At 37.4% G+C, this 12054-nt stretch overlaps 1 protein-coding gene across 3 annotated transcripts; it reads right to left on the reverse strand.

The window, feature by feature from the left end:
* Positions 1 to 4303: 4303 nt before the first annotated feature.
* LOC126371904 (alpha-amylase 1-like) lies at positions 4304 to 9737 on the reverse strand. Of its 3 annotated transcripts, none has more exons than XM_050017339.1 (9): positions 9574 to 9616; positions 9059 to 9238; positions 8615 to 8766; positions 7932 to 8112; positions 7716 to 7831; positions 7069 to 7576; positions 6788 to 6988; positions 6362 to 6523; positions 4304 to 4375 (listed from the first exon to the last, which is right to left on the reverse strand). In XM_050017339.1, the coding sequence occupies exons 2-9, from the start codon at positions 9227 to 9229 to the stop codon at positions 4364 to 4366; spliced, it is 1503 nt and encodes a 500-aa protein (XP_049873296.1). In that variant the 5' UTR covers positions 9230 to 9238; positions 9574 to 9616; the 3' UTR covers positions 4304 to 4363. The 3 variants fall into 3 exon arrangements, with proteins under 3 accessions (XP_049873296.1, XP_049873295.1, XP_049873294.1); XM_050017338.1 differs by lacking the exons at positions 4304 to 4375; positions 9574 to 9616 and adding exons at positions 5883 to 6009; positions 9640 to 9737; XM_050017337.1 differs by lacking the exon at positions 4304 to 4375 and adding an exon at positions 5883 to 6009 and having other exon boundaries at positions 9574 to 9594.
* Positions 9738 to 12054: the final 2317 nt, after the last annotated feature.

A 12054-nucleotide genomic window follows, 5' to 3' on the forward strand; every position in this document is an offset into this window, starting at 1 on the left:
GCCTGAGCGAACCGTAAGCGGCAAACATCCTCCTACTTACCTCGGCCACCTGAGGTTTCCAAGATAGACATCTGTCAAACAAAACACCAAGGTTCTTAACAGTTTCACTAAAAGGAACTCGGACACCATCAAACATTATCGGCGGCAGAGACTCACAGTCGACCCTCGAAATAAACCATGAACTACCAACAATAATGGCTTGAGTCTTCTTAGGGTTAACCTTAAGGCCAAAAGACTGACTCCAGTCCAGAATCAGCCCGAGATCTTTATTGGTACGCTCAATGGCATTAGGAAGGTCAACCAGAGGGGCATGAGTATAAATCTGAAGGTCGTCTGCATACAGGTGATAAGAATTAGATAGTGGGAGGGTTAAGTTTGTATACATTTATCACTTTATTTGTGAAACATTATACTTAATTAAAGTAAAATCCAATGACGAATACATTACCAAGAACCCTTTTGATAATAATTATATATCACTAGTATTAACTTGTAAGAATGAAATATGTCTCAGTAGGTATACAATATAAATGAAATTTATGACTGTCGTATTGCAAAAAGCCTGAAATGTGATTATATGGAACTTTTATGTTAGTGCCAACAACGCCAACATTAATTAGCGAGTTCATTTTATATTAATGTGGTCTGCACCTCGACGTGAGTTAGTAATTTGTACACTAAGTTAGTTACACAAGGTCCGAAAGTAAGGGCCGGTTTGAAAGTTGGTAGAATACCTACTCCGATTTACCAACCACCCTACTACCACTAATATTATTATTATGACGTACAAAATACTATCTTTACAGGGTGTTAGTGACACCGTAACGAAAACTTTGAGGGATGATTCAGACCATGATTCTGAGTTGATATCAAGTGGAATTTTCCGTCGCAAAAGTATGGAACTGAAAAAAAATTAAGAATCCGCCTCAGTATTCGTTACGATGTCACTAGCACCCTATATATTCCGTTTATGTCCTTATATACAACGCAATACTAATTGGGCCACCAAAAACAGCACCAAACACAATACCAAAGTTTTTGAATGAAATTTTCAATTAGCTTGTTACCCACTTAGCACTTTAACTTTGGACAGGTCAAACATGCTGGAAACGGAGTTAGTTTACCTGTATGTGGGTATACTAGGAACATTGTTGTACTGTAGGTTTGTGTGTTTGTGTGAACACAATAAAAGCAGAAAGTTTCCAGCTCATATTATGACACGTCAATGGAAACTTTACTAATAGGGTGCAAGAAAATAGTTATCCCGTTTTTCATGGAGTCCGCTTACCTAACCTGAAGATATGACAGGCCCGGTTTATACAGAAACGACTGCCTGTCTAACCTTCCAACCCACGAAGGGAAAACCAGCTCAATACTGGTTAGGTAGTTTGAACGCGAGGGTGAGTATAGAAATCGTTACGTCCAAAAAAATATTATCTGAAATTACTCCAGAAAACAACATACTTGACCTAATACAAAGAATGATCATGAGTCGATGACCGAGAAAAGGCCAATGCCCGGTTTGATGCCAATCCCGTTCATAGGTGTATCTATGTAATATTAAACGTGGGTCTAAATCGAGGGACAGAGCGTAGTTTGCATCGTTCGGTTGACCGTGACCTTCGGACCAAGGACTGAGCAAAGGATAGAGAGAAATGAAAATCTGTCGCTCAAGCTCTAGTTACATCCGAACAAGATATAATAGGATTAAAATAAAAGCAGTCCACTACGGTCACGAACGGGAGCTGTGTCTATCTAGCAGCTGCATCTGGCAATGGGCCAAATTTCCTTAGACGGGCCCAAAAAGCTTTATTGGAGGGCCCAAAAAACTTCTTCTAGGGGGTCCAAAGTGAAGTAAATAGAATATTTTGCTCACACACGTTTGAGGCCCTTTACTCATATGCCCATAGGTATGTCATTGATACAGCTGTTACGGCGGTAGCTACGCCACTGCGGGCAAACTTCCTACTTCTAACCTGTGTGCTTCTCCAACTAAGCTTTCCACTACAATAGCAATTGTTTGACAGAAACATTTGTATAATACTGCGTACTAAATCTATTGTTCCCTAGAACCCGAGAACAGAATGGTTAATTATGTTGATTTTGTGTTCGGTTTCCACGAGAAGTTAAATACAAATTGTTTTCTACAGTATGTTTTGAATATATCATTTCGGAGAAAATACAAATAACTAAGTAATACACAGTTTAGAACCATGTCGCTTTTAAAAATTTGACCATTTTTTGAAGTCTAACCAAATCGATAGTGCCTGTGATCGCATATTTACTTATATCGCTGTCAATTGTCACAATGTTCACTTGACAAAACTTGACTTCAAAAGTTAGACAAATTATTCAAAGCGGCATTAATGCCTGATTATGTTACTGCCTCCACCATACGCCCTCCGGTTGATTGAAGGAAGGCCTGTGCCCAGCAGTGCTGCAGTTGGACATAACATATAGACTGTTTATGTTATGTCGCAACTATATTTATAGATCAAAGTAAATAATATAACTAGACTATGTGGTTTAAATGAATGTGTATGTGGTTTGAGGAGCTCGGTGGCGCAGCGATTAATGCGCTCGGTCTGCGATTGTTGAAGTTAAGCAACTTTCGCAAAGGCCGGTCATAGGATGGGTGACCACAAAAAAAAAAGTTTTCATCTCGAGCTCCTCCGTGCTTCGGAAGGCACGTTAAGCTGTTGGTCCCGGCTGCATTAGCAGTCGTTAATAACCATCAATCCGCACTGGGTCCGCGTGATGGTTTAATGCCCGATCTCCCTATCCATCCATAGGGAAAGCCGGTGCCCCAGCAGTGGGGACGTTAATGGGCTGATGATGATGTGGTTTAAAGAATGCTACTAATAACGACTACGTGTAAATTTAGATACTAAGAAATTAAAAAGAAAAGTGAATATCCTAGAGCTGCTGATTTTCGGCTCATTTGATAAGAACATTGCGCAAAAAAGTTTCAAAGTGTTCTTTCGAACAAATTCTCGTTCAGCAGTAGTATGCATTTGTGAAACGCCAGACGGATTTAATAAGCGTGTACCTCAGTTTTATGTGAACTAAACTGAGCTAAACACGCATATTTTTGGAAAGCATAATATTTATGTTGGCCACTCAATAGTGGTGTTAGTAAACCGCTGACGGTCCGTGTCGGTTTGTTTGCTATAATGTCCAATTTACAGTCGTGCTGGCAACATGTTTATCTTAACGCCACATTATGCTCGGGGATTTCATATGAAACGGATTGATTGAGCTGTGTGTTTAGTGAACAATTTGTATGCAGCCTTCACCTTGTTATCAAAAGAAATGGAGCAGGAAAATGAAAAGGTAAGAAGAATACATGCAAAGGAAATAAGAGCAATGAAATGCATAAACAATACTTAAATAATAATGAATAATTAAAAGACAGAAAGAAAGAAAGATAAATTTTAAATGACTATCATTTAATTCTCATGATAAGTGATGTTGCTTCAAACGATAATAGTAGCTAAGTATACGTAATCGCAAAAAAATCTAAGTCTATGATTAAAACAATGTGATAAGAAAGCGCTATGGTACAAAGAAGATGAAGACACACATACATACATAAACTCACGCCCATAATCATACGAAGTTCTAAGATTGATAATGATTAACCTTATGCTAACAAGAGTCAGCTTATCGCTCATAAAAAATATCTATTGCGTTAGAAAGGACAGAATCCCGAATTTATGACATGCCGAGAAGACACGCAGCTGTTCCCAGTTCAGCATAGAAGCTGATGAAGAAGAACTAAGTAAAATGAAAGAAGATTAACAATATCGATTTATGAGACAAATGTGTTGAAACTATGGTTTAGTGTTCGAAAATCGGCGAAATAGAATATGACATAATAGATACTGAAAGTTACTTACTTATACAATTTATTTCGTATTTGTTGTTTCCCGAATAATCTGGTAAGCTGCCGGTGCACTATTAATTGGATATTAGATGAATTACATTTAAAACACTTTTAAAAGAGGTTTGAAGTTCTTGCAAAAGTTGCAAAGATACATACGCCAATGAAAGAGTAGTACTATTATAGGGTAGGGTCGACTGAACTTTTTCTTCTTTTTAAGCGGTAATAGGTGGGAAGAGTTTTAAGCGAGAAGTAAAGAAGTTTTTGGCTAGGAAGCTGAACCGTACTCGTAGCGGAATGTCTTTTTTTAAAATTAAAAAGGTTTCGACAAATCCAATTAAATAGAAGAAGACTGTTTTTCTTTTCATTCAGTGTAAATATCGAAAATTTATTAAATTGCTTTTAATATTTTTTTACGAAGTACGAAGTCTTCATCTGTCCAGAACTTCTGTAGTGAAACGTTTCCATCATCTCATTAATTCACAGCCGAGACTGAAACAAAACAAAACATTCATTAACATCTTTGTTCGAAATACGAATATTTCATTAGTACGAAACTTGTACGAAATCTCTAGCTAGAGCTAGTTAAAAGCAGGGAGATTCTAAAGAGTAAGATAAATAGGATAAAAAGCTTTACTACGTATCTCGGTAAATAATTAATCAATGCAAGCCAACCTTGTAAAAGTTCTCCAATTTGAATTAAATACCAACCTGCAGAGTCTGGTTTAGGTCCCAACTGTCTCTGTTGAAAGCGATGAAGGCCTGACCACCTCGGCAGTAAGCGATTTGGTTGCTCGAGTTTTCCCACCAATCATTGATACCATGACCAGCGGCTACCTGAAATTCACCATCGAGGCGATCTGGCGCCAGCGATGCTCGCAAATCCAACCGTTGCCGCAAGTATCATCCTGATGTAAAAGATTACATGATCAGAAAAATGAAGTTGACTGCGATTGAACACAGCTTAATTTCAAAAAACTTACAGAGTTGATTGATCGAGAGATAAGATAAGCCCTGGTTTTTTTTATTATTTTGATTAATTGATTGCCTTCGAATTTTAAAGACTTAAATCTTGTCGTTAAGGGACCTTTTAATCATACGTAATCGCTGATTACATGCTGCTATCGTTGGCTAATAAAGTTTGCATTTAAGAATTTGAGATTAAATATTAATTGGGAATTCGTACAAATTTCAGCCTGTTTCAAGGTCATTAAAGTGTATTTGTATCGTAACATTATCCACATAATACTAACCTGACACCGGCATTGTTGCATCGTCGGACCATGCTAGCGAACTGTGCCTCATTGCCAGATCTGGTGACCAGACGGTAGATGGGCTGACAACGTTCCCACCAGGGGCGGTTAGCGGACCAAATCACCAAGTTCTCATTAGGTGGGGAAAACTGTGGACATGTAGTTGGTTCACAAAAAGTGTAGTTGTTCTATGAGAATCATAATTTATGGCTTTCTTAACCTTAAGTTAATAGAGCTTCGGAATTTATTCACGGTTATGAAAACCTTGAGACTCTTGAACTTACCTTAAAAGTTTATTTTATTTTAAGGTAGTCTGGAAGAAATTGCATTTTAGCACGTCGCCTAATATAGGTAGGTACTTCTTCTGTCCTATTTATGATTATACATTGTTTTAAGTTTACGCGGTTATTTTCATTATTAAAACACATAATACGGGTTCTTACCGCGTTTAAAGTAGGGATATCCTACTCCACTCCAATCTCATCAGTCATCCCGTGATCATGGCACTTGCAACAGTGTCGAAATATCGGGAGTCTCAAACCCCTACTTTAAACGCGGTAAGAAGCCCTTATTATGTGTTTTAATTACTATTTATGATTGTTATTTCCTTGTATTATTTTGCAAGGCGTTTTTGAATTTATAACTCACCTGAATACCATCAAATCTCTGGGCCTCAACCACCTTTCGGGATCGAATTTAATACAAGAGAGAAATTTGTCATTTAAAGTAATAAAATAAACAGTATATCAAATAAATCGAAAATGTTTTAATTTTGCTTTAATTTACAATTCTCAGATCAGGGTACGAAGTCTTCATCAGTCCAGAACTTCTGTAGTGAAACGTTTCCATCATCTCATTCATTCACAGCCGAGACTGAAACAAAACAAAACATTCATTAACATCTTTGTTCGAAATACGAATATTTCATTAGTACGAAACTTAGGAACTCTCGAAAGTAATTCTAAATTTTTAACACTAAACGAAAAAAAAAAATATGGCCTTGACCCGAGTATTTTTTATCTACTTACAAAAGTAGCATAATAAGCAAATTATATTTCTGGTGTTCAATAAAATCCTAACTAAAATAAACAAAACATACCCAGTTAGTTATAGTTAATGGCAAACAATATTTCATGTACAGGGTACATATATGAGTACAGCACCACTTTTGGAATTAAGAATGAAATTTAAATTTTAGGAGCACTTTGAAATATTTTCAACTTACGTCTGTACCGCGGTGGATAGCAAGGAACATGTCGTAGTCGTTGGCACCAATGCTGATGTGAGCACGACCATCATTACCGACAGTAACAGTTTTACCAGTACAACTATCTCCTCGCTTCTCACCGGAGACGATGTCGCAGTATCTGCCGGCTGGCAAGCAAGTCTGAAAGAAACATTAGTTATAGAGTCTAGCATAAGATATAAAACGCAGCGTGCTGTAGAAGTGTTATTCTCTAAAACGGTGACCGTATCGTTAAGACTATATTAAGTGTTGTTCATTAGAAAGAGGGAGTTGAAACTACTTGAAGTTGACCAAGATTATGCAAGTATAAAGAGCAAAAAGATAAATTTAAGCCTAAGCTTAAGCTACCTATAAATATCGCACACTAACCTTCCCAATGTTTAACAATGTGAATCAAATACTAACCTGAAGAGTCTGGTTTAGGTCCCAACTGTCTCTGTTGAAAGCAATGAAGGCTTGACCACCTCGGCAAAAAGCAATCTGGTTACTCGAGTTGTCCCACCAATCGTTGATGCCATGACCAGCGGCGACATTCCTGAAGTTCACCATAAACGCGATCTGTCGCCAGCGGTGCTCGCAAATCCAACCGTTTCCGCAAGTATTGTCCTAAGAATATAGAAGATTTCACGATTAAAAATTGTTTTGGATCGCGAGTGAACACAACTTAATTTCAAAATTTAACTTACAGAATTGATAGAAGGAGATATGATATTTCCCTGGTTGTCCATTGGGGGTCCAGCTTCAGTGTTTGTGAATGCAAAACTGCTCATCAGTTGAGGTTCACCGTAGGGATGGGCCAACATGAAGGCAATAGCGGCCTTGTAATTCCTAGCTTGCTTGTATGTAAGGATAGCACCACCAGCACCATGGCCTCTTTGGTTGTCATGGTTGTCAATGAAAGTCAGTGAGACTTCATGAGCAAGAAGACCCCATTGCGGGCCCCAGTTAACGAGCCACCTAAGTTGATCTCCACCACTGAACACTCTGCTCAGATGCATTCCGAATTTGAACTCAGTGACGGCAGCAAGAGAAGTGTATTCATCACGAGTGATGGCCTCCCCACCAAGATCAATGACTTCCTGGTAGATGTAAGGGCGAGCGCCAGATGGGAAGCCGTGATCAGTGTTCAAGTTGTGCAGCCTGTCGTAGATAATCCTTAGGTCTCCGGGCCACATGTGTTTGGCAGCGTCAATTCTAAAACCATAAATATATCAACATTAAAATCGAAATTCAAAAGAATTGTACATTATCTTCGAACGAGCTGAAGATATAAGGTCTAATCTTATATATTGTCTCTTAGAAAAAAGTGATCTGATTCAAAAGAATTAAGTACCTGAATCCAGCAACACCGAAGTCGATGAGACGGTTCATGAAACCGACGATCATGCCACGTACATATTCTGTTCCCTGGTTCAAGTCCTTCAAACCTGATAACTCGCAGTTACGTACCTAAAATGTTTAAACATAGAATACGCATTAATCTTTATTTATAGATCTTGTATGTACCTACATATTTCGGTCAAGCTAACCGATTCTAATTACTACTTACTCTTTCTGGACAGCAGCCATAATCAGATCCTTGGATCACGCAAATAGGCGAGTTGAAGTCGTTCCTTCCGTAGGGAACAGCAGGATAGTGCCATTGGCCGAAGTTAGCAGTACTACCGCCAGTACCGACATTCTCGTTCCATGTACCAGTCATGTGGTTGATGATGGCATCAACATAGATCCTGTTAAGAAAATTCAAAGATTTCATGAGTATAATAAGTAGGCAAAGATATACACATAATAAAGTATAAACTAATCAAATGAAATCAAAACAAAATGTTTTGTGGATGGATTTGTTTCGTATCTGTTGGTAATGGAAATTTAAATCTTAAATACTAAACATAATTTTATAGTCTGTGGTCTGATGGCTGTTCAGAAAAAAGAGAAAAATATTAAACGAGAATGGTTAAAAAAAATGAACGTAAAAGTCCATACTTAATTGTACTTATTTAATTTCACTTTTTACGATTTTTAAGACATGATTGGGGGCCGTATCTTATCGTTCAAGAATACTTTATTATATGTACATTATCGCTGATTACATGCTATTTTGTTTGCATTTAGGATTAAAACAAATAATTGATTGGGATTTCGTATCCGTTTCGTAAATTTTACCTTGCCAGACCATTCTAAAATGTATTTGTGACGTAACCTTAATTTTGTACTACTTATAAGTGTACTAACCTGACACCGGCATTGTTGCATCGTCGGACCATGCTAGCGAACTGTGCCTCATTGCCAGATCTGGTGACCAGGCGATAGGAGATTGGCTGGTAACGTTCCCACCAGGGGCGGTTAGCGGACCAAATCACCAAGTTCTCATTAGGTGGGGAAATCTGTACAGAAATGTGTTTATTTCACAAATAAATGACAACAAAGTGGAATTACAGAAGATCTATCTGTACTATGACGTAATCTAAGGCCTCAGAATTAACCTTAAAATATTCAATTCAGTTCAACTTATATGGCACTTATTTTCCTCAGACATAACATTTTAGTGAAGTGAATACCTAGGTAGGTAATTAATATAAAACTAATATAGAATCTAGAATTTCTACAAATGTTGTCTGATAATCCTACATTGAATCGTTTTTAATAAAAGTATCATCTTTTGAATTTTTAACTCACCTGAATACCACCGAAACCTCTGGGCCCCAACCACCTTTCGCACTCAGCAGCGATGTCGTCCCACTTCCACTCAAAGAGGTGGACCATGGTGGAGCGACCGGCCGCATAGTGGGGGTTGGTGTACGCTGCTGCTAGCCCCACGGCTGACAGAAGGAGGATGTAACGAAACATCCTTTAGTCCTATGGAAGTGATTAATGATGTATAAGAATAGGCAATGACGATCCTTGTAGTATTACAAATTGTCCATCGTGCACGAAATAATAAATTAACATACATTGAAGAAAGTACAATTTTTGGCATTAAAAATATGGTTACTGAAGAGACGCGTTTGGTATGGTTGTGGTTGCCTTGCGCCAGCAAGGGACGCGAGCAGCGCATTCGCACGCATTCATTATTATTGGCATAGAATTAGGAATGATATTGGAACGACGCCATTTGATCAATGCATTAGAACATTAAAAAAAAACTCTAAGTAAAACAAAACCCAAAACACAAACCACATACACACACTCACCTCAGAATCGATCGAGGAGGATCGAGTAAGTAATAAATTAAAATAAATTATTATGAATGTTCTTACCTTTTAGCAAGACCACCCAAATAGACTAATTAAAAAAATAATCTGATAAAGCCCTCCTGCTAATATCTGATTTATATACCTAAGACAATCACTTGTTGTGTCCAGATAAACTAACTATCTTTTGTTATCTATCACACTAACGAAGATAACAATTCAAAAATATTTTAAGGCACATCGTTTCTCATTAAAATCAATCTTTTTAAGAAAACCTGAAAATAATCACCTTTTTTTATTTCAGATAAACAATGTCTCTTCATTCCAAGGCGGAGATAACATCTCAAAAATATTTCAAGGCGCATCGATCCACCTGTTTATTTATTTTTAGTTATTTATAAAGTACAACCACATCACATATATTTAAACATTTTACATTTATAAGGTTACGGTATTGTGACTAAAACATGAACATGTTGTTCATGATGAAAACTTAATTAATAAGATTTATTTTTACATAGAACAAGAACAAAAATAAATTAATAATATTGGGTACTATTATCTATCGAGTTATTAGACCTAAAATATGGCTTCTAGGTATTTTAAGTAGATAAAGGTGCTAATTCCTGTAAATACCATCTAATTTTATTTTAAATTATACCTGTCATTTTCTTATCCGCCGAAAAGGAAAAGGACGGATAATCGACAAGCATAAAATTTATGGTACACACGTCAATTTTAAGGACAAATCTAAAACAACCATCTAAAAATTTTACATCATTCAATAACCCGACACAGGTAAGTAGACAGCACGTCAAACGGATTGCATACCAGCCACATACCTTTTTGATACGCCCGGGTTATTCATTCATTTACTCATTCTTTCTAAAATTAAGAGCTGTGAATCATCCGTCCCTTTCCTTTTCGACGGATATGAAAATGACGGATATAACTTAAAATAAAATTAGGCGGCGTCTGCAGGAATCGGGGCCGCTAATTCCAGGGGGGTTAAAAAGGCCACAACGAAGCAATTCATCAAAAAAGCAATATTGCAATTTGACATATTTGCGCATAAAAGTAAGTGCGGAATGCATAAATGTCAAATAGCCATATTGCTTTTTTAGATGAATTGCTTCTATGTGGCCGTCTTAACCCCCCCAGTACACACCTAATTTTATTTTAAGTTATACCTGTTATATTCTTATTCGCCGAAAAGGAAAATGACAGTTTTAAAATGAATGAGTAAACAAATGAATAATCTGGGACGAATAAAATAAGCATCTCGCTAGAAAAGTCTCAATGAAAAGGTGTATTGACCGTGTGTATGAAAAACGTTACACCTTAATGCGACTTACAGATCGCTCATTCAGATTCATCGTGATAGGAAGAAAAGTAAGTACAAATATTGTTATTTCATTATTGCGGAATCATGTCCTGATAGGACTAAATATAAGAAGTAGAAATCATAATTATACCTATTTTATTTATTTGTACCTGTTAAAACCGGATTAGTACTTATTCAGTGTTCCGTAGACCTATAAGTGAATGGACGTGTTGTTGGTTTGTGTTGTCGTGTTGTTGAAGCGACTACCTGTCTGACCTTCCAACCCGCGAAGGGAAAACCAGCCCAATATAGGTTAGGTCACAAACATCTGAAATACATTTCTCGGGAATGTGGGTTTCCTCTTGATGTTGTCCTTTACCGCTGAACTCGTAAAAATCATTTATGATCCACACAAAAACAAATTCGAAAATCATTGGTTTAGGCCTGTGCTGGGATTCGAGCCTGCAACCTCAAAGTGTGAGGCAAGCGTTCTACCCCTTTATTCCCGTCTGCTACCACCAATTCTGCCACCATGGGAGTAGACGGTACTAAAAAGTTCTATCTGCCCCCACTGGTGGTAGAATTGGTAGTGGCAGACGGGAATAAAGGGGTTCTACCCTACCAACTGGGTTACCACGGCTCTCAGTAGTTACTCTAATGCTTATAGAGTAACTATATTGAAACCTTTAGGTGGTCGCTTTAAGTGATAAGGCCGTCATTTGCCATATACCTAGTTGAGTCACTTTGTAACTATTTTCTTTTATTTTGGTGCAATAAACTTTGTATTGTATTGTGGATATTTGTTATTTATATATACACTCACTGACTGACTCCCTCACTACCAATCATCATAATTATAAGGTATTCCCAAATGTCTTAGGAAGATGAAAGGGATTAAAGCTAGTATTAGTACAGAAACAACAAGAAAATTCTAAAATATCGAATTTTCACCCCCCAAACAGAGACAAATTTAATAATGCGGTCAAGTTACAAACATATTGTATAGCAATTGTATTGAACAAAGTGAAAAGATAGTTCGTGGCGCCGTAGCTTGGTTGACAAAGCGTCGTTGCTAGACGGTGCATTGTCATGATCAAAAAACATAAGCCTTTTTTGATAAATTGCTGACTTACACGCCCAGGACGTTAAGTGGGTGC

Source organism: Pectinophora gossypiella, chromosome 13, assembly GCF_024362695.1.
Source record: "Pectinophora gossypiella chromosome 13, ilPecGoss1.1, whole genome shotgun sequence".
Classification (NCBI taxonomy): Eukaryota; Metazoa; Arthropoda; class Insecta; order Lepidoptera; family Gelechiidae; genus Pectinophora; species Pectinophora gossypiella.